This window comes from Oryzias latipes, chromosome 17 (genome assembly GCF_053564925.1).
Source record: "Oryzias latipes strain Hd-rR chromosome 17, Olatipes_Hd-rR_3.1".
Classification (NCBI taxonomy): domain Eukaryota; kingdom Metazoa; phylum Chordata; class Actinopteri; order Beloniformes; family Adrianichthyidae; genus Oryzias; species Oryzias latipes.
In genome coordinates, this window is record NC_136253.1 from 18,890,153 (window position 1) to 18,912,555 (window position 22,403).

General features: G+C 38.6%; 2 protein-coding genes and 1 long non-coding RNA gene across 9 annotated transcripts; 1 reads left to right on the forward strand and 2 right to left on the reverse strand.

Moving 5' to 3' along the window:
- Positions 1–813: 813 nt before the first annotated feature.
- On the reverse strand, positions 814–7,076 carry LOC101168652 (alpha-2-HS-glycoprotein). 2 transcript variants are annotated; one of them, XM_078934762.1, is made up of 8 exons: positions 7,007–7,076; positions 2,546–2,833; positions 2,274–2,384; positions 2,091–2,172; positions 1,847–2,001; positions 1,659–1,754; positions 1,515–1,586; positions 814–1,419 (listed from the first exon to the last, which is right to left on the reverse strand). In XM_078934762.1, the coding sequence occupies exons 1-8, from the start codon at positions 7,007–7,009 to the stop codon at positions 1,033–1,035; spliced, it is 1,194 nt and encodes a 397-aa protein (XP_078790888.1). In that variant the 5' UTR covers positions 7,010–7,076; the 3' UTR covers positions 814–1,032. The 2 variants fall into 2 exon arrangements, with proteins under 2 accessions (XP_078790888.1, XP_004078952.1); XM_004078904.5 differs by lacking the exon at positions 7,007–7,076.
- On the forward strand, positions 6,855–21,810 carry LOC101166989 (sentrin-specific protease 5). 6 transcript variants are annotated; one of them, XM_078934759.1, is made up of 11 exons: positions 6,855–7,056; positions 11,730–11,811; positions 13,599–14,402; positions 15,302–15,437; positions 15,515–15,662; positions 15,782–15,829; positions 18,149–18,226; positions 18,341–18,478; positions 18,572–18,655; positions 21,267–21,317; positions 21,393–21,810. In XM_078934759.1, exons 3-11 carry the CDS (start codon positions 13,787–13,789, stop codon positions 21,507–21,509), a joined length of 1,416 nt encoding a protein of 471 aa, XP_078790885.1. In that variant the 5' UTR covers positions 6,855–7,056; positions 11,730–11,811; positions 13,599–13,786; the 3' UTR covers positions 21,510–21,810. The 6 variants fall into 6 exon arrangements, with proteins under 6 accessions (XP_078790885.1, XP_020566530.1, XP_020566529.1 ...); XM_020710871.3 differs by having other exon boundaries at positions 15,332–15,437; XM_020710870.3 differs by lacking the exon at positions 11,730–11,811 and having other exon boundaries at positions 13,583–14,402; positions 15,332–15,437.
- On the reverse strand, positions 8,565–9,820 carry LOC111949044 (uncharacterized). Its single transcript, XR_002875068.2, has 3 exons — positions 9,691–9,820; positions 8,982–9,061; positions 8,565–8,903 (listed from the first exon to the last, which is right to left on the reverse strand). It is a non-coding gene; the product is annotated as an uncharacterized LOC111949044 (long non-coding RNA).
- Positions 21,811–22,403: the final 593 nt, after the last annotated feature.

Below are 22,403 nucleotides of genomic sequence, written 5' to 3' on the forward strand. Positions count from 1 at the left end.
TTCACAGGGAACTGATACTTGTTGAACATTGACCTATTGTGTAAACACAAACTTGAATTTACTCGTTCTTTCGGGGTACCCATGCATCTTTGATCGTTTTTCTGCCTATAGGATTATGCTGGCCGACCCGGACTATTTAAATCCACGTTTTTAACACTGAGCCCTTGAACCTTGAGCCGCATCTCATAAAGTGGATAATGTCAATGGGTTCAGAAGGCCATAATTTGGAAAAGCAAACGTGCATCAGTTGTGTACTAATTCTCATGTAAACTACAGACTTTTAGCAGAAAACTCTTTAGTAAAATCTAGACCTCATTACTGTAATCAAATGCCTGATATCTGAAGATGTAAGCTTTTGCCATCTTTAGCCAAGGCAAACTTGCTATGAAACTTTCATAAAGTTTAAGCAATTAGTGTATTTTCTTTGACTAAATGAAAAGATTGGCAGAAACCTTAAATTTAGTGTAACCTTCACCTTGAAACGGACTTTAATTGACTGATTTCAAACACCTTTAGATATTTAATTTTTTGGCTTCATTTATCAGAGGGGAATTTGAACTTGGAACTTGACGTGGCCCTTAAACAGGCTTTTTAAGCCTTTTTTTTTTTAATTTATATAAAAAAGTTAAACCTTTAGGTTTTTACTATGCCTCAACATTGTGGGATGTGCAGTGCTGCAAATAATACTGAATCAGAACTTATTGAGTAATCACTCTGTCCAATTTTTAATTTTCTTGAATATCTGGTGTTAAGCAGAATCCTTTTGGTGAAAATGTGGCTGAACTAGATTTTTAAAAAAAAATGAAGCTGTAATACCAGGTTTGTCTTCAAATTTATTAAAGATTACATGCAAATCTACAACCATTTGTAACAAGTTTCTCTATAATGCATGCCATTTCAACTTCAAACTGCAGATTGCTCATTTTGATCTACTGACATTACATCTACCTACCACAATGCGTATTTGTACATCAGATGCTAGCACAAGCGTAGATGAAGGAAGCAAATATTGAGTCCTTAGTGCGTGAACGCCTAGAAAAATCTGATCCTCCCTGGGCACGGGGGCACGACAGCAACGAGGTCTGTCTGAGCAGCAGGAGCTGCAGGTGCTTCAGCTGCTCTCTTCACCACAGAAAGAGGAACCTCGACGCTGGCTGAATCATCTGAAGCTGAGGAGGAAGAAGTGGGCGGAGCCAAAGAGGGGTCAGCGACTGCAGCGTCGACTTTTACAGCAGGGGCTACAGGTACAGTTTCAGCAGACTCTGACTCTGCAGATAAAAGGCCGCTCATGTGAGGGTCATGGAGGGCAGTTAGCTTGTGGTGACTCCTGCCGTGATTGTGACCACCAGAGTGAACATGGACAAGTGGAGGCAAGGCAGGCTCTGCAGCTACGGTGCTGTTGGAATCAACGATGGGAATCTGCAACAAAAAAATCAGCAAGGGATCACGCTGACTGCTGTTTAAATGTTCCTCAAATCCAAAGAAAATCCAGGAAACCATATGCATTATTTTACCAGATAGGAAAACATCTTGCAGTTCACAGCAGGATCTGTTTGAAAACCAGTTGCAATGCAAATTCCACGAGCCTAAATGGAGAAAAGGCATTCCGATTAGGGTTTAGGATTAGGATTTCAAATCTTGCTCTTTTTGCTACTTACAGCCATGGTGTCATTAAGGGGCGTGCAGGTATCATTGAGACAGTTAGCCTCAACGAAAACATATTCTACGATATACTGATGGCCACCTGACACCACCTGAATATAGAAAAATCGAAAGAAATTTATGTCAAATTTTTTGGAATGCACAGCAGTGGGTAAAAACTGTTTCTGTGTATGCTTAGTTTCACCTGTGAACTCATCCTTCCAACATCCACTAAGGTATAGGTTACATTTTCAGTCTCGTTGTTGAGCTTTGACAGGGATGCATGGACAAAGTCCAGAGCTGCAGTGTGGTTCAAGGGAAGCAGTTCGGGGCAGCCCAGACAAAGGTCTTCTGATGATTCTAAGGATTCAAGAAAACAGAGTTGCTGGGTTTAAGGGGTTAAAAAAGTAAGCAATGCCCTAATGATTATATGCAATCTGCACTTTTACCTTCAGTTTTACACTTGAACGCTGTGACGGTAAAGGTGTCATTGACCTTCTTCAGCACCACATCACAGTCTCCTTCGATTGCCTGCACGAAGACAGAATCACAACACATTGGAGAGGGTTTTATTTTAAGATCTTCAAACCCTGCATTTCTGCACAAAAAAGGTGCATGGTTTGCTGGCTCACCGTCAAACGTTTGGGCCTAACTGTGCAGTTAGCCACGGGAGTGGGGTCCATCACATGACATTGTGTCTCCAGTAATTCAATTTCCAGAAAATATGTGCTGCTTCCATCAGGCTGAAGCAACAAACAAAGTCGAATCAAAAACATTTTTTCCCAAAAGAAAGTTTTTAAACTGTTTGGTTTCCAAGGCAGATGCAGAAAAACGAATAGATTTCTGATGCCATAAAAGGAGCATTTAAACAAGTAGAAGTTTAAGATTAGATGTGCTGACTTACTGCAGTTAAGATTTTGACATCTTCAATTCTGTTCAGTGCATATTTGTAGCCATGGTTGTGTTGGTTGTTGAGGAAATCCTGAGCCACCAGAGCAGCCTCCTCCACCTCGGGGGAGTCGCACAGAGGCCGCAGCACATTGCTCTGAGCCTGCATCGCCCCGAGGAGTCCCAGAACCAAAGCGAAGCCCAGAGGATTCATGTCTGTGTGAGCTTTCGACGACGTCTCAGAGCAGAGGATAAAACGAGGAAGAGGCAGATGTCCTGCAGTCTGCAGTGTATTTATCCAGCACTTGAAACATGAAAGCAGGGCCAAGTTAAATACCACCGCGACCCCTCCTGACTCATGCGTCACACATAGGTTGCATCAGGGGTATGGCCAAAAAAAGGAAATGCAAACAAAACCCAGAGATGAGAGGTCTTTACGTTCAGTTAGATCAGATGGACATTTTCATGAAGGAAACCAGCCTTTGCTTTTAGCAGGAGATCAGATCTAAAAGTCTATAAAGTCATACAAATGAATCAATTGTTTCTTCCTTCACATTGTATAATCAGCTGTCTGGCTCCACAGAGGTCAGCGCTGCAAAGCTGGGCCTCTCTGCCAGCAGGGTTTCAGGGGATTACTCAATGACTCTTCAGAAAAAAGGATGTTTGTCACCGGGGGTTGCATATTTACAGGACAACGACTGCTTCCACCAACATGTTTGTTTCGTATGAGACCATCTGCACAATACGCTGAAGTCACTCAAGGTCAGGACCAGACTGCAAACAAATACAGGTTCCAGTAAAATTCCCCTTTTCTAAAGGGGTCAAACACCAACAAGAGACATCCACTTTATGTTTGACTCCAATGGTTTCTCTCTTTGTTTCAGAGTTTGCTGCTTTTCCTAATGTTTGATTTGATTTGATTTGAAATGCTTTATTTCAAGCAATCAAATAATAACACACAAAAACAATACAATCAGTGGTTATACGTTCATACAATGACCTATCAAACTTAGGATAATTAGACATATTAATAAATATTGCTTGAAAGGGAGTGGAAGTAAGAAAACTTAAATAATGCCACCCCAGTTCTACCGTTACAATTTTATTACATGATTTATCAATATCCGGTCCATAACTTTTATCAGACAGAATTAAGAATCATTAGGTATCAATAAAGCACATGACAAAGATGAATTACTTAATTTTTATGTAAAAATAACTATTTTAGAAATCAACATGGCAAATGCTGATCATTTTTTCAAAATGTATGCAGATTATGTTACTTATAAAAGTCATTTATATGATTGAAAAATAATACTATATCGGTAAAATAGACATAACACTGTTTCAAAAATCTTCATAGCAATACATTCTTAAGTATCAAAACTTAAAATATGTGCAAAATTACATTAGGAAAAATCATGAATCAACGTTTCAATTTATGCAGCAAGTGAAGTAATATCATTAGAAATCAATAAATTTAACCATAGAACAAGTCAGTGGTGGCTTCTGCTTTTGAAAAGTTTTGCTTTGTCTGTTTCTGGCATTTATGTTGATAAATTCACACAGCTCCACTAATATTGCAGACCAAAAATCCAAATAACGTTGGGATGTTTGAAAATTTAACTATCCCATGAGCCACTATTTTATTCAAACAGAGACAACAAATGTTTAAACTAAGAAATTTAACATTTTCATCCATTAAATCTATCAAGTGAGCTAATTTTGACATTTTAGGGGTTGTTACAGGTCTGAAAATAGAAGACACTCAGACAACAAAGATTCACTATGGAGACCATTGATAAATACTCATGAACTTAGCTTATGTCAGGTCTGAAACCAGTTATGAAAGGAATTAATAAGAGGCTCTCAGAAGTAGAGATGTGCAGATGCTCTCCAGTCTGTGAGCTTGTTATAACATTTATGGTAAACTTTAAAATCAAGGTTCCACAACATCGAACTGCTAAGATTTTCCAAATCCCATCTAGGGTACACAACATCAGCTATAGAGTTAGAGAAATTTGGGAAATTTCATGCATCTTTTGTAGTTCTTTATGATTCCAGGCTTCTAGAAACCATTTTATGAATAGAATCTATCATGTAATCTGTGGTCATCACAAACACTGGGGATTCTGTGCCAAAGAAAACAGTAACTAGTCCAGCATGTTCTCAGTGTTCAGTTAAAAAAAACAGCCCCTCTGATGATGGGATGCTCACATTCATGCAATGTGTTCAGTTTGCAAATTTTGGAAGGAACATTGATGTTGAAAGGGTTCTAGATGGCCACTTTCTCTCTTCTAGATGACACCTATGGTAAATGACATATGCTTGTATGACGCGTTGCTACCTTTTTCGAAGGTTCAAAGTGCTTGACAATCACAGTCCCATCCACCCAAGCATATACAAATTCATACATTGACTCCATTGCTTACTACTGGTGTCAACCTACAACTACCAGGAGCAATGTGGGGTTCAGTGTCTTACCGAAGGACACTGGTGGGATCCGAACCTGTGATCGTACGATCAGAGGTTGACCGCTCTACCTAAGCCCCACGGCCATCCCAATGCTATCTCAGAGAATTTTTTTTTTTTTTTTAGATTTTAGCAGGAATACGCAAAACCACAGACTGCTGTTGTTCCAACGACATAACTTCGTATAACAAAAATTCCGGTGCCACTGGCCAGATCTCTCACCGCAAACTGACAATCTTAACATCTTCAAAGCGTTTTGAAGATGTTAAAGCAATACCACTGTCCCAGCAACTACTGTTAGATATCGGAGACTCTTTTTTAAATGATAATTTTTGTTGTGAATGAAATTTTGACTGAAAATTCTTCTTTTTGCAGCGGGGTTGGCTCCAGCGGCCCTGTGACCTTGAAAAAGATTCATCAGGCTATGAAGATAAATGAATAAATGAATGAATGTCTGATGTCTGAACTTCACAGAAATTTGGGTTGTGCATATGGATGTGTAAAAGAAATATGAATCAAATGAGAAAAATAAAATTGACATCTTCAAAATACAATTCTAATCAGATTGATTTAAACTTGCTGATTTTTGCCAAACTAGTTTAGGTCAAAATAAATTTTGCAATGAGGTTTTATTTGGGCTCAAGTACAAGCCAAACTTAAACAAGTTAAAAAATGCAGAAGAGCACTGGGTTCAGTAAAGGGATGTTGTAGTGCAGAAAATAAAGTCAAAATGTCACACATGAAGTCAAAACACCCTCTCATGTGTCCACCACCAGCTGCTTCAGTGTAAGTCACTTCTTAGAGCAGAGATCTGTTTGGGCTTTTTTGACAAACGCCACACCAAAAGGCTATTGTCAAAAAGATAAAAAACAACCACAGAAAGCTCCCAATTTTATCTTTAATTTTCATTATTGCTTATTTTTAGGTAATCAATGTAAAATTTTGATTTCAGAAGTGTGACTTTTTTAAATGTAAATTCCTCCTGTAAAGAAAACATTCAGACGTCTGGAAAACACATTGGAAGTCTGACTTTAACTTTTTAGATTTTTGACTCCCCTCAAAGTTGACTTATTTTTAATCCTCTAAATGTGTTAAATTAAAGCATCACTATAGGATCAGGCTACGGCTACAGAATTGTACCCCCCTCAGAATGCTGACAGTTAGTTACATTCATAGCATTAAATGTTGGTCGAAATAGTTTGCAACTACGTGAAAATTTACATTTACTAAGATGCATTTACCAAAATCCCTTGCATCATGTACCTTTCATTGGGCTGCATTTTTCAGTCTCTGCTTCTCAGTACTCTACCCATTACAGACTTTTCCTGTGTTTGAATTTCTGACTTTTCTCCATTAATATTTCTCATATGATTGCAGAAAGAAAACTTTGTTTTGTTTTTTTAATTAAAGAAAGAAGGAAACTTTGATTTTTGAGCTTTTCTTTCTAACCAACTTTTTCTTTTAAATATTACCTTCTTACTTTAGAACAGGACCTTGTGTCCTGAAATATTGCATTAATTACATCAACATTATGTGGCTTCTCTTCTGATATATTCATTTCTCCTGTGTTTGTGTACAATATTATGAGGGTTTTATCTTAGTATTTTATTGCACATGTGGGGAATAGTAGTTGTGCTTTGTTTCCTAACATGAAAGTTGCTTTAAAAATAAATTAATAAATTAATTGAAAGTCAGGTATCCCACTTTATTTCTCCTACATTCAGCTACTTCTTTGCTTGCCTGTGTTAAACAAGAAAATACATTTTAACAACATTTATTTGTCTGCCCCCCAGAAAAACTAGTAACATTTAAATTGGGGAGGAAAGTAGCATCTGATTGGTCGGCATGGTCGTGACGTTTAACTCACGCGACTTTGAGATATTGCAATATTGTAGTTTTGCTGCTAAATTCTCTTCTGGATTCTGCGATTCCACGTGATGTTTACAAGTCGAAACCTCCCGTATTTCTGCATTCTTTAAGCACGGTTAATAAAAGGCGAGCTCACCATTTTTTTGGTGACGTTTCACCGAGGCAGAAACAGCCCCCGTACTACAGGTAAGGCTACAGATGTGCGTGTCGGTTAGCATGTGTTGTCATAGAGCCCAGCTCGGAAGCAAACTTATGGTGTCAAAATAGAGCCTAAAGTATTGCGCATCAAAACAGTAAAACCGCGCATCAAAACCCCAAATCTGCGAATCAAAATGCATAAATTGAGAACCAAAACCCACAATTTGCAACCAAAAGCCTTTCCCCAAAGCACAATCCTATTTCTCAGCTGCCGATTTGTTTTCTCGCCATTCTGAAATCCTGTTTTTGAGTTGCAGTTTTATTTTGAAACTGTCTTTTTGAGTTGCGCTTTTATTTTTTGAGTTGCGCTTTTATTTTTTGCGGTTTTGATTCTAAAACCTGTCGACACGTAAAAACAGCGACATGTCAGTCAAGGGGAGGGGAGGCGGGACATCCCTGATATCCAGAAGCTCATTGGCTACCGAATAAGACCGAGTCTTACGTCAACAGACCAGTTTAGAATGTGCCGGTAAGTTTCTCATGTTTTTCATATCTTTTACTATATTAAAAGATCAAAATTGTACTTTATTTAACCAGAGGACGCCAGCACATTCAGATGAGGAGCTCCACCAGTAGCTGCTAGTGAAAAAAGATGTTAGAAAGTTAGATGTTGCATGAAAAACTACCACCATTGTTCTCCTGTGTTAGCATGCTAGCTAGCTCAATGCTAGCGGGGTATCCAGCTCTTCTCATGACTTTTGTGGATTAAACAAAGTACATTTTTTACCACAGTGTCAGGATCAGTCATGTCAACCTGGGAATAATTGCCCGTGGATTGTCACTAGGGTTAATCAAATAGTTTTTTAAGAAGTACATTCATCATGTATATATAAGGTTTTTCAATATTTCCTTAGGGATTACACAGATGGATTGAACAACAAAGCAACATATTGCTGCAAGAAAGTGACACCTTTCCTAGTTTGGGATCAAGTTAATCCCTATTTAAAATAAATAAATAAAAGAAACACAATTTTTATTTGAAGTACCAGAGCAAATTTCCCACAGGTGGGATCAATAAAGTTTTTCTGATTCTGAACTGTATTCCAAAATAATTTTCTCAACCTTAAAGATTGCAGGTTAACACAGGAAGTTACCTTTCACAATATGCAGCTACTGAGTAGCAATTAAGGTGTGTGTGTGTGTATATATATATATAAATATATACACACACACACACTCATTTTAACTGTCTTAAATACATTTTTCTTTGTGTGCAGGATGCTGTGGACATTGGACGACAGACTAACTTAAACCAGGCAGAGCAGGAAACTGTTGGAGTTGTTGTTCCCTCTGTGGCTTGTCCTCTCTCCTCTCAGACCTGTTCAACCCTTGTGGGACATCAGAAAACCATGGCCAAGACATTAACATTTATGTACTGATCTATGCATGTCATCACAGCAGGATGTAACAAAAACTAACAATGTGAACAGATCTCATCTGCCTTACAAAATACTGCCCCCCTTAAGAAAATAAATGGCTAATAATCACCACTGGTATTTTGTAAAGCTTCATTTTTTAATGTTTGACCATTGAATGTGTTTTGTACAAAAGACTGATGGTTTTGCAAAGATCTTTGAAACACAGAGTCAAGTGCATTAGATTCTGTGAAATTCTGAACCACAATTCAGAGAAATTAAAATAACTGTTTTTAAAACTCCTTAAAAGACTTGAGGTGGAAAAGTCACTGTTTTCGTACAGGCACTAAGAAATGGGAAGCAGACAGTGTGGTCAAAATGGACAACTATTTTAAAGGCTTCTCTTTCAGTTGACAGGAGATGTCTGTGAGCCTGCTGGACAGCCTTTGCATCACACTGGGACGTCTTTGGGGCCTGCATCTGGAAAGAAACAAAAACAGCAAAGTTAATTAACCAAAAAAAGAAGAGAAAAATTAAGATTAAATTTTTTTTCATTACCTTAAAGAAGATGTAGACATCCACGTCGTAGCTGCCTCAGTATTCCTGCCTTTTTTGTTATGGCATGCATAACAACGGCCCTTATAGAAAACAACAGACATACAGCAATAGTCAATTTTAAAACCACCACCCAATTAAATATACTAATAATTCTATTGATGTCTAATACTGGAATAATTTTAAGTGGAATAAAACACGTTTTTGCTGGTCTGCTACAATTTACTCTGCTCTGATTCACTCGAATACCGGACTTCTGCCAGTCTGCATAGTGCAGACGCATACATTTTGAATAATATGGGACAGCAATATTGTTTCTCTGTTCAATAATTCCCTCTGTCTGTATCCCTGAAAAATATTGAGAAACCTTATAGGTTATAACATATTTGATTAACCCTAGTGACAATTCACGGACAATTATTCCCAGGTTGACATGACCGATCCTGACACTGTGGTAAAAAATGTACTTTGTTTAATCCACAAAAGTCATGAGAAGAGCTGGATACCCCGCTAGCATTGAGCTAGCTAGCATGCTAACACAGGAGAACAATGGTGGTAGTTTTTCATGCAACATCTAACTTTCTAACATCTTTTTTCACTAGCAGCTACTGGTGGAGCTCCTCATCTGAATGTGCTGGCGTCCTCTGGTTAAATAAAGTACAATTTTGATCTTTTAATATAGTAAAAGATATGAAAAACATGAGAAACTTACCGGCACATTCTAAACTGGTCTGTTGACGTAAGACTCGGTCTTATTCGGTAGCCAATGAGCTTCTGGATATCAGGGATGTCCCGCCTCCCCTCCCCTTGACTGACATGTCGCTGTTTTTACGTGTCGACAGGTTTTAGAATCAAAACCGCAAAAAATAAAAGCGCAACTCAAAAAATAAAAGCGCAACTCAAAAAGACAGTTTCAAAATAAAACTGCAACTCAAAAACAGGATTTCAGAATGGCGAGAAAACAAATCGGCAGCTGAGAAATAGGATTGTGCTTTGGGGAAAGGCTTTTGGTTGCAAATTGTGGGGTTTGGTTCTCAATTTATGCATTTTGATTCGCAGATTTGGGGTTTTGATGCGCGGTTTTACTGTTTTGATGCGCAATACTTTAGGCTCTATTTTGACACCATACAAACTGGGCACGAGTCTTCTCTGAGAAACACGTGTGCAGAGAAAAACGGAGAGGGCCGTTTGTTCCGATAGCCTGCAGTAACAACAGTGTAGTAAAGTGAGCAGGTGGGCGCGAAATCCCTGATGTTCACATCTTCAATGGTAGATCTTCTTCGGTATTGAATTACAACAAATACAGTAAATCTGATCATCAGTCACAATGAAGCTAATGATAATGAATACATAGGATAAAAGCTACACAAATCTCATGTATTTCTGACTAATAGTCTTAAAAAACATGTTGCAATGAGAGCATTCTTTGTCAAAAGTCTTCAAAATGGGTGCAGTCAGTTGTAATTGACTGTTTATCAAGCCTTTCCCTAATTAAATACCCCAGTTTTTGTGTCAGCCCCCCCCCCCACATTTTTCTGGATGTCCCATTCAAAAGTAAGAAACCTAGTATTTCGTAAAGTGTTTTTGCGAGACTAACAGTTTCAGGATGCTTCTTGGTTGAATTGATCCTCATGCTTAATTTAATTCACTAAGAAACCCTGATTACGACCTTTTTTATTTATTTATTTTTTAAATTGTGCTACAATTTCTAAAAGCATCACTCCAATCCTCTCTTTTCATCTACTTCTAAAAGCCTTCCCAGTGGTCTTTTAGTTATGGCGTTTTTAGCCAAAACTTTTAAAAAGGTGTTGCTTTTTCGGACAAAGTTTCTGCAGAGTGGAAATTCACCTCTGCAGCCATGACCGGGCTGTTGGCGCAGAGTTGACCCACCCCCTCTTCCCATCATCTATCTGTTTAGGTGCTCACCGCTAGCTCTTTAAACCCAACCTAACAATAGCAGTGCAACAGAAATGGTGAGTAATATTGGGGCTATTCAGCAGATGTACAAGGATCTATTTGTCTGCGAGGGGATGCATCAGAATGGAGCGGAGCAGGGAGCTGGATGCCCGCTGTCGTAGCTTCTGTCATGCTCACAAGCTTTTTAACACAGCATTTTTTCATCAACTCTTGATTCTCAACGATTTGAATAAAGAAATATTCGGAAATGGAATGTTAAGCTTAATTTTCTTAAAGTATGTCCTCCATCATGAGAAAATGCCACAAGAACATGTTAGAAACACGTAATCACCATTTTCATAGCAGAGCGTGTATTTGTAGGATGAGCTGCAGGGGGTTGCACCTTCTGAGAATTTGCCAAATCTCAGAAAACTTGCATCCACCATTGACTTTGGTGGGGGATTCATACACAGTCTCAACAGGCTGGCACCTCCCAATGCTGAACACACACTTAGTTTGCCAATGTGGTTCGGCAGCATGAACTGCACGCTGAAGCAGTAGGTTAAGCAGGTGTTGGGTCAGAACTTCTGTTACATCCTCCTGAGGTACTCCGTTGTTGATGGATAAACTTCAAGCCTAGCCTGTAGAGATATGGGTTTGCCACTGGTTGCAGGATCTCATCTTCACATCTCTCTCCCTAGAGATGATCTGCTGCTCGTATTGTCGTGTAAACTGTGTCTGCAAATCTTTTGAGGGCAGCATGTGGTACTGAAGCGGTGAAGGAACAGTTGTCTTTGGATGCTCACTTTGCGGCCTACCTCTGACGTCCCCCGTTATGTGGAATTTAACCTGCAGCTGGAAGGTGAGACAAGCATAAAGGGCCTTGGAGTCTTGTGACCCCCTGGGGGCATCTGTGCTATCAACTGCAAACCAGAAGGTCAGTGGTTCAGTCCCTGACCTCTGTAGCTTTCCTGCCTTTGAGACTGAAGCAACACTGACCCTGATGTGTTTTTGCAGACATTGTAGGCTGCAAAGATAAACTCCACAACACTCAGATTATCAGATTGTCCGTCATTGAATTCAGTTGACCACATCTATTTGGCGTCGTAGTTTAAAAACAGGAAAAAGGGTTGATTTAGAATAAGTTCAATCAAATCCTAAATTTAGATTAGAACATGCAACAAAAAGTTAAAGGGTTTGACAGGAGAAGATTGACATGAAACCAAATACTGTTCTTGGAAACAAGATTAAAACAAAGTTTTTAACCGAAATTCAAAGAGAGGAGCATTAGGGCCACCATGACAGAAAAAAAAATCAGTTAATATACAAGAATAAAGCTTACCACCTTGCCTCACAGTGAGAGGGCATTGGTTCAAATCCCAACTAGGACCTTTCTGTGATGAGTTTGCATGTTTTAAACCTGTGCATGCATGGGTTTGTCACATTCAAAAAATGAATGGATGCAGATGAATAAAGTCCTAAAAGTGAGAAAAATGCCCAAAGTCTACAAGAATAGAAGCACAAGATTATGATAAAAAAGTTTTACCATAATAAAGTCGTAGAAATTGTGAGGAAAAAAGTCGTAACTTTTAAAAAGGAAAATGCAATTTATGGCGATGCTTTTGTTTAACATAGGAATCCATGTCCCATAATGCATTTGGACCTCTGCAACAATACTGACGACAGCGACTCGCCTACTGGAAATCCACTTCTTGTGGGTCAAGAATCTTCTTCAGAAGAGGCCCAGTTTTCTGCAAATTCTTGTCAATGTCCTTATACCTATAATGATTTTGACTCACTATAATATTTAGTTTTTTCTTATTTGTAAAACCAATGCTGAGGTAACCGCTCATAATCACTCCACGTCTCTCATTCTGAAACACAATATTGATTATTTATTGAATATTTCATATTTCATTGAATATTTATTTTTTGTTGGTTATATTTGTCTTAGTAAACAGTCTTTTGCCTCAGAAATTTAGGACTTTAATCTCTTAAATTCTGAATTCATAATTTATGAAATTATAACTTTTCTCATAATTTACAACTGTGTTCTCAAAAAGCTTTGACTTTATTTTTATATATTTATATATTTTCATGGTGGCCCCATAAATATAGAAAATCTTAAGGTGTAACAGATTCCAGGAATCTGTTCACAGAAATCTTAAAAGCCATGTTAGATGATTAGATTAGATTAAATTAGATAGACTTTATTAATCCCACGATGGGGAAATTCTTTTTGTCTGCGGCAGCAAAAAACAGACATCCAAAAACAGCAAAAAGTGACATCCCAAGAAAGGAAAGTGACCAATAAAGTAAAGATGCTGGATTGGTCACAGTAAACGACTAATTGTTTTATTTTTGTCATATTGAGTTGGAGTCTTTGGTAAACTTATGTTGCAAAAAGAAGCTTTTAAACAGTTCAAATGGATTTTAGTCTTTTTTTTTTTAAACTGTCAAATGTCACTGCTTAGTAGACTTCTTTTTTTCTTTTTACAGTTGATGGTAAGAGCAAATAACTATAAAAAATCAATGAAGTCCAGGTTTGTAGGGAAATGGCTAATGAAGACAATGATAAATAGTGGTCATAAATATGAGAAAGACTGAAATCAGATTACTATAAGCGCATTTACTATTCTTTTTGATAAAAAAAAGTTGAACAAAGTTCTTTTTTTTCCCTCTTTATGTGTTGTTTAATGATAAAGCAGGTGGTGTCTGTTACAGGAGGTAGCAGCCATGAGGATCTCTCATGCTGTGATCGGCCCTTCAGGATGCAGCTCCTGCACTGGCGTACCCGCAGTGTGAGGCCGAGCTGAAGCCGGTGCCCGGAAACCTCATCCACAGAGCGCGTGGTTGGTTCATCAGATAGAGCGGCTCCCACCGCTCAATGGTGTCACGTGGGACTCTGCAAGATGCAGAAAAAGAGCCGGAAGGAAACCGAATCCTTAAGGAGCCCAAAAGCCTCACCTGACGATGGAATCTCACGTCTGTCCAAGCGGGACAAGAGACGCCTTCATCTGAAATGGCGGTTTCACGCGTGGAGGAGTTGGAATCAAAAATGTTGGTTTTACAGAAGACAGAGGACTGGCTCCGGCTCTGGCTCCGGTCTGTACTTTAGCTCCAGGTCACACGTACAAAACGGTCATCTGCTCGGGTGCCCCGAAACAAAAAGACAAAACTCTGAAGGAATGAACTTGGGTTCTGTTTGTAGTGAATCAGACAGTCTTCCAGAAGAACCTGTTAGTTCCACCCGTTTGCCGCCAGTTTCTGTTGGAACAGTCAGTCCAGACACTCGGAGACGCTTAGAGGATGTGGCGGAGCTCAGGGAAGCTGGCGCACCCCAGCAGCAAAAGGAAAGTAACACCTGGGAGTCTCAGAAGGCACACACACCTGTAGATAATGCTCCACTAGAGCTGCACAGTTCTGTCCACTCCGGTCAGAACCAGAATCCTAATGACGCTGTCTGTTGGAAAAAAGCTTCCTGTAGGACTGATGTTGACCCAGACACGCTGACCAGGGACATTCAAGGTATGTCCGTGGCTATCCTAATGTTTTTATTGATTTATTTTTGTATAAATGAGAGATAAAAGACAAAATATTAAAGTTTAACAAAGTTGAATTCAGTATAGCTGGGCTGGAAAAGATATCTAACCGAAGAAGTGGGGGAAAAAACCCACTGTGGGGTCACAAGGTTGACTGTTTTACAATAATGTGAATTTAGCCTAATTTATGAGCCACCTGGTGGTTCCATGGGGAACTGACCTGGCTTCAATCATTCTTACAATTAACATGAAAGAAGTGTAAACCTTTTTGAATCCCCAAAATCCCCCCAAAATAAGCTCAAGTATGTGGATTTCAGGTGACTACAGCTCTAAACTGTTTTCAGATGTCATTGAACGCATCATGTTGTATTTGGCAGTAATTTTTTTTCTTTACTTTTAAAAAGAGCAAAAAACACTTTTTGTACCAAACTGTCTGTTCCTGTTGGAAATGTAACATTCATTAGGTTTGCTGTAAGTAAAAACAGTTAATTTTTAAAATTAGATTTTGAACTTTTCCAAATTTACAACCCCCCCATGAACTTTAGGGTCCATGAACTGATTCCAGCTTGTTCTGGATTTGGGATTAAAGCTGACTAGGCCTTTCCGTGCTCATTCTGAACCCAGGGAACGGTCCAACAAGAGTGAACCCCAGAGTTCCAGTTTCAGGTCTTCGTCCTGAAACACTTTTTTCCCCTGGCCATTGTTTGGGCAAGACATTAAAAAATCATTTTATATTGATCAGATTATGATTTTTACAGTTTTATTGTTAACATTTTGTTTTGTATTTTAATTTTACTTAATTGTTTGTTTATGTAAAGCACATTATGTTTGAAAAATGTGCTTTAAAACTGCTTTAGACTGAATTTTATTTCTGTTTTATACAAGTGTCTGATATGACCCACTGCACATCTCTAGACTTTCTGGACAGCTTCTACAGAAGATATGGGAGCTTCATTCCACTTTGCAAGAGCGACATCTTGAGCCACCTAAAAGGGAGGTTTAACTCTGGTTTCAGTGACTGGTAAGACCCAAACTGCCATAACGTGCTTGTCAGTTTCCAGAAGTTTGTTTGTAAAGACTTTCATTCCGGATTTGCAGGAAAACCCTAATCTTGTCAGCGGCAGCCAGATACCAAACTGCACTCATTGAGATGCCTGTATCCCAATTCCAGGTCGTCTACAAAAAACACATTCTGACTCTGGAGGACCTCCTGACGCTTGCAGATCAAAACTGGCTCAATGATCAGGTTATGACCAACGTCACCAAGACTTTTTCACACTATAAAGCGGCAGACAGTCTAGTAGTGTCTGCCTTTGTGGCTTGGTTGTAACTGGTTTGTATTTATGTTTTGTTTTTATGCTGAAGGTCATGAACATGTATGGAGAGTTGATCATGGAGTCGTCTCATCACAAGGTATTTTCATAAAGACGTAAATAATTTGTTCAAATTAAAAAAAATAACTAGAATTGTAAAATTATTCAGATTTTTGTTTTGCAAATAGAAATTTTGGTTTGCTTTGCTGACTAGTTTAGTTGTTAACAACTAAAAGATTTATAAAAGTCAAGGAGTGCATTCAGGTGTTCAGAAGTGTGTGTTTATGCTCTCGTTTGGATTTTGCTGAGGTTGGTTGCAGATGCACATTAGCTACACATCGCTAAACCTACCTCATGATTGAGGAGGCTTTATTGTCATTTGAAGCACATACAGCTGACAGAGTACGTAGTGAAATGAGACGATGTTTCTCAAGGGCCTGGTGCTGCTTAAACATATAATTCAAGGCCTTATTAAAGTGCACAATGTGCAGTGAGGTGCATACAAAGACAAGACGGTGCAAACAAACAAAAAGGTACAGTTGAGACAAGACCAAAAGAGTACAGTAACGAGTATTGTGCAAAGATGTGGTATATTAAACAGAACATCAATGTCCTGCCATCAAAGCAGATTCATGGCTTAATGTTTTTCCTTTGTGGATGCAGCAGAAAAGAACAAATTGGATCAAAACACAAATGGTAACTGAAAGATTCAGGTCATTCTTCTTGTTTAGAATGTTGTTGCACCATTATGCTGTTCATATAAAAGTTATTTCAAGCAGGTGAAAGCTCCAGAGGGTTAACTAACTACCCAACCATTTAGTCATGCAAGAGCTAAAGAGACAGTTTGGCAGTTCAAGCCACATTTCAGTTAGTAAGTCAGTTAGAAGCCACAAGATGAAAAGGATACCTGCAGAAGCAAACAGAGCTCTTTCACAACATCCAGCCAAGCAAACAGCAGCCTGGAAGAAGAAGTCACTCACCTTTTTCTTTTATGAAAAGAAAAGGTCAGAGAATGCAGGTTCCACGTGAGCTGCAGATAAGACGTTAACGGAAAATGAATGTCAACACAAAGCAATGCTGGTTAGGGCATGGGGGGGGGGGGGGTGTCAAACACCATGTCACTGGTATTTGACCCTGGAGGAGGAACTCTGGTCTCTGTTTTGTGCTCTGAAATCTCATATTCCTGCTTTTTCAGCTGTTTGACTGGCTTTCATCTTACAAAAGTCATTTTGTTATTTAATGCAGTTTGAAATTCTGTGGAAATTTTGAGGTTTCTGTGGAAATTGCTCATGCAGTATCAGTCTTTGTCGTGCTCTCTGCTGCCATATTCCGTTAACATTCATTTAGTGGTCAATTGTTGTAACTACAAGGGGATTTCAACTTAAAAACCTCACCACCTCTTCTTGTAAATAATTCGAAAACTTGCAGCTTTTTCATTTTTTCGAAATAATTTTTCAATTTTGTGTGTGTGTTTGTTTAACTAACAAGTACCATTTGCTCCTTTTTTGTACATATTACGGTAAGTGCCGCAAACAATAGAAAATCTTTCAGATGTATTCAAAAATATTTCCCCTTGACTCCAGTGATATGAAACTAATAGAAATAGATGGTAGAAATGGATGATAGAACACCAAACAATTGGGATGCAGAAGGTGAAGATGTTACCTGGTAGCAGAGGGAGGCCAGAGTAAAAGGCAGGAATGTGAAGGATGTTTACACGACTAAATTCAAGTCAGGAAAATGCCATGTACAGTGCCGTTGGACATGCAGGCTGTGAGTCCAGGTTTGGCAAGATCATTAATTAATCTCAAAATATGTAAATGGTATTATTTTATTTTTTTTCACCACATTTCTTTTGTCACATTTAGGGCTGCACGATATGAGGAAAACTTGCGATATGCAATATTAGAGATTAATATTGCGATAACGATATAATTTGCGGTATATAAAAAAAATAGAAAAATGCCAAAAACATCCTTCTCATTTCATTGCAACAGTTTAAAATTATACTCCAAATGACCCTCATCGACATAGGTGACAAACATCTAACATAATAGGCGTCCATCTGATTGGTAAACAATGGGAAGGAGTCCATCTGATTGGTCAAAGCATAAAGGGATTTATTTGATTCGTTAAATGCGTCAAACTGCCATAAGATTGTTTTAACACATTTTGGGTTTACGATTTATTGCGATATTCGCAGTCTTTCGCGATATGCCTATTGCAGAGCTGGATATTGTGATAACGATAAATTTGCGGTATATTGTGCAGGCCTAGTCACATTGGTATTTGTTAAAAATAAATTTGCCTTACTTGATCAAAAATGTCCTTGAATCCATAAACTTCATTGTTCTTGTAATCGTTTTCATCCTCCTGACGTCTGGCTTTTCCGTAACACTTCATTGGTTCCCTCCTTTAGGTCCATTTCCTCAACAGTTTCTTCCATCGCCAGCTCATGACCAAAGGATACGAGGGTGTAAAGCGATGGACAAAACAGGTTCGATCCTTCAGTTTGTGAAACGGAACGTGCTTTTTTATGTGACAAACTAACCGCCTTTTGTCCATGTGAGGGGCAGAGCATGAGGAATTGACTGTGTCCACGTCCACATAGGTGGATTTGTTCTCCAAGAGCATTCTTTTGGTGCCGGTCCACCTGGAAGTGCACTGGTGTCTCGTTACAGCTGACGTGGCGTCAAAGAAGATCTGCCTTTATGACTCTCAAGGGAATGCACTGGAGAAAGTTGGAAGGGTAATTCAAACAATTTGACTTTTCTTGTTGTTTTGCTGGCAAATGTTTTGTCCAAATTCTGACTCTTTGTATGGTTTGTTTTCCTTTTAATAGAACATCCTGAAATACTTGATAACTGAAGCGAAGGGGAAGCATCAAAGCGCCTATCAAAGTGGTTGGACGGTGTCATTTGACGAGGTTTGTTGAACGTTTTGGTGTAGCTCAATGGGATTTGATCTGGTTTCTTTTGCTAGACCAGCTTTACACGTGAAAATGGCGACGATGTGGTCATAGCTGTACAGATGGGATGCAGTCCGGCCGCCTGTGGTAGCTTTCTGATCTGAAGGGCACAGGGAAGTCAGCCGGGGAAGATCAATGCGGTGGAGGCAGAGCAGCAGAGACGAGAGCCAAAGAGGGATTGGAATCAATAGACCTGACGTGACAGAAAATGACAGGCTCTGTGAAAAAATGGGAATATTTAAGCAAATGGATAGAAACAATGAAACACTAAATTAATTAGATTTTGATTTGCAAGTTTAAATTGATTTAATATGGATTAAGGCCGCAGGATATGAGGAAAACCTTTAATGTGCAATAATAATGATCAATATTGCGATGACGATATAACTTGCAGGACATGAACAAATAGCAAAACAACCACAAAAGAATCATTTGCATTTCACTGCAACAGTTGAAAAATGACACTCAAATGACCCTCGTCTACACAGGAGGCAAACATCTAACATACAAGCTCCATCCGATTGGTCAAATGCATGAATTGATTTATTTGACTCAAATACTTAAAGCTGCCATTAGCTTGTTTTAGCACATTTAAGGTAACCAAATTCTTGCAATTTTTGACATCTTTTGTAATATTCGTATTGCACAGCTTGATGTCGTGATAATGATACATTTGCGATTTATTGTGTAGGCCTAAAATGGATTTATGTTTTTAATTGTCCATTCAAACTAACTTTAGTTATGACAAAAGGTCTGTACATGACTTGTGACTCAAAGTTATACATTTTTGAATTCAAAGAATGAAAACTATGAAATACTATAATTACTTTAAAGTAAAATAGATTTGTGGATTTGATGAAACAGATTGTCTAAGATTGATTCAATGTGAAAGGATTTGTTTAATCCTTGCTTTATGTTGAGCTGCTCAGAGAGCTCAGTAGCTGCAGACTGAGATGAGGAATAAATCTGTACACACCAACATTCTTCTATACAATATTTTAATAAAATAAGAAGACATTCATTGGATTACAGTGGAACGTGACAGAAATTTACCTACTAAGCCATTGTCTTCCAATGAGTTCTTTGCTTAGAATCCAAAACTCTGCATCAGTTTCTATTCACACCATGATTATATATCTTATTTATTTGAACCTCATTAAAGACCCATTTTTATTTTGTTTTTTTGTGGTTTTAACATGTTTTTGAGGAATTTTCCTCAGGACATAGTATTTATATAATAAGACAATCTAAAAATGGCATTTCTCTGTATTTCTTTATTTAAATCGCTGTGAATCAGGAGCTGACATAATAAATGCAGTTTAAAAAAAAAAGAGCTAATTTGTGACATAGAAAAGACGCTGGATGGACCACAAGCTCTCTGCTCCGCTCCATTCTGATGCTTCCACTTGCAGACAAATGGATCATGTCTGTCGTCGTTTTTCTTTTCCAAGCTGGCAGCTGGCTCAGAACCTGGGGGTGTGGGAGGCTGCAAACTAGCAGGCGAGCGTGTAAACAGACAGCTCAGCTATGGAAGACGGGAAGGAGGGTTGGGCTTTTTACGTGCAAATGTCCCACCCACAACTCGGAGGCGAATTTCTGATGCACTGCTGTTGCTCTGGAGAAATGTCTAGAAACTAAACTATGTCCTTGGAAACGACGCAGAATTTAGATTTTGGCTAAAAATGGCATGATCAAAATGAAAAGACCACTGGGAACTCTTTTACAGAAGATCAAAACAACTTGGAGCTGCAGAGGATGTGAACAGGTAGAGAGGCGGGGGCGGGACTTTAAACTCACCGCTCATGATTCCAGACCTGCAACAAACTACCAGCTGCTTTCTAATAAAAAAATAGTTCTCATCCAGAAAATGAATATACTTTATTGGGTTTACTGGATTTAAAGAATAAAGAAATAGAAAGGAGTCTGCATCAAAGTAAATTTGTTTCCATCATCTCACTCATCTTAACTCTGGGTGTTTGACAGACGGAAAAGTCTATTTAAGGTTGGTGAAAATGGACAAGATCAAAGGAAACATCACGCTCCAAAATAATTAAAATAAATAATTATATAAAGATCCTGACAGCATTTTGAATCAATACAAGTATTTCCAAATGAACTATCATGATATATCGGTGAAACCATTTTTTTCTAACACCCCTGTGCTTTCATTTCTGTGGGAAACTGATCTATTGGCTCTTTGAGTGGTGCAGGTTGCTGACTCCTGGTCTAGATTAACTTTCAGTCACATCAATTTATGAGTTATTTTAAGGTTGCATAAAAAAGAAACAAAAAAAGATAAAAGTTCAGATTGAACATTAGTAAATAGAGATTCATTTAAATTATAACACCCTCCTATAAGCAAGGATTGGGCACTGAAACCTTTTTGTTTCTTGTCTTGCTTGAAATTTTTTCATTGAAAGTTTTACTGAATAAAGCTCATTTTTGTGGAACGTCTTGAGACACGTATGAAGTAGCAGCATGTCTGTGGTCTTATGACTTAAAAAAGTTCAGCAGCTCTTTAATGTCAGCCTGACTTTTGCCCCCCATCCCCCCTTGCTGTTCTTCACAGAAAATCCCTCAACAGACCAATGAGAATGACTGTGGAGTCTTTGTCTTAGAGGTTTGTTACATATTTAATATATTTTTTACCTAATTTATTTTAAAAAGTTCCTTGATGAGTGATTTTTTTCCGTAGTATTCTCGGTGCCTCGCCCTGTCCAGACCGTTCCAGTTCACGCAGAAGGACATCCCAAAGATCCGAAAGAGGATCTACAAAGAGCTCTGTGACTGCAAGCTGCAGCTGCAGGACTGAAGCCTTCGCTGCCATGGATCCTGCTGCTGCGAGGAGAAAATGACTGCTCCCTCTTGGGCCGGCAGCACTGTGTGCACATTTGCATTACTTATTTATGCACGCCTGATCACAAATATGACGTCTATAAGTGGGCAGAGCAGCTTTGATCTGACTTTAATGTTTTGATTTTTAACTCATTTTCTGTTGAAAAATTGTGATTGTATGAGTCAGAATTTGTGTTGGCATCGTCTTGAAGGCTTAATTCTCTGATTAATTCTCAGAAGTAAGACAATTGTTTACAATAAAAAACATACTTTTTGAATCCTTTTATTCTGTGTATTTTTTACATCACTCCTTCAATATCGGTCTGAAACCTAATCCTATCTAAAGGCGTAAATTTTAAATATCCAGATTAAGAAAGCAAATACAGGACTGATGCTTAAGGCACTGTGAACGTTCACGTCTTTCAGGATGGGCACATAGAAAATGAAAAGCAGTGAGTGGAAACAATCAGTCCTTGTTGCTTTTTGGAGAGACATGCTCATAAAAGCTATGCAAAAAGTTGATATGGTTGGGTTTTGAGGTGACAGTAATCCGTCTGCATGTCTGGATGGATGGAAGGAAAATCTGTATTAGTAACTTTACTCTGAGTTTATGCTAAATGGTGGAGCTTCTCACCCTTAGGTGAAACTCCAGCCACCCTGAGGGGAAAAAAACGCTAATTCTACTGCATGTACCTGTGATCCTGAGCATCCGTTCACGACCCACGGCTTATGGCTATAGATGAGGGTATGACTATCAACATTAATTTACATGTAAGTTAAGTAATGAGTGCTATTGCAAATGCGGTGCTAGTCTGTCAGTCAATCTCACTCAAACCGCTATATGAGCCGGAACAACCTATACGGTAATAAC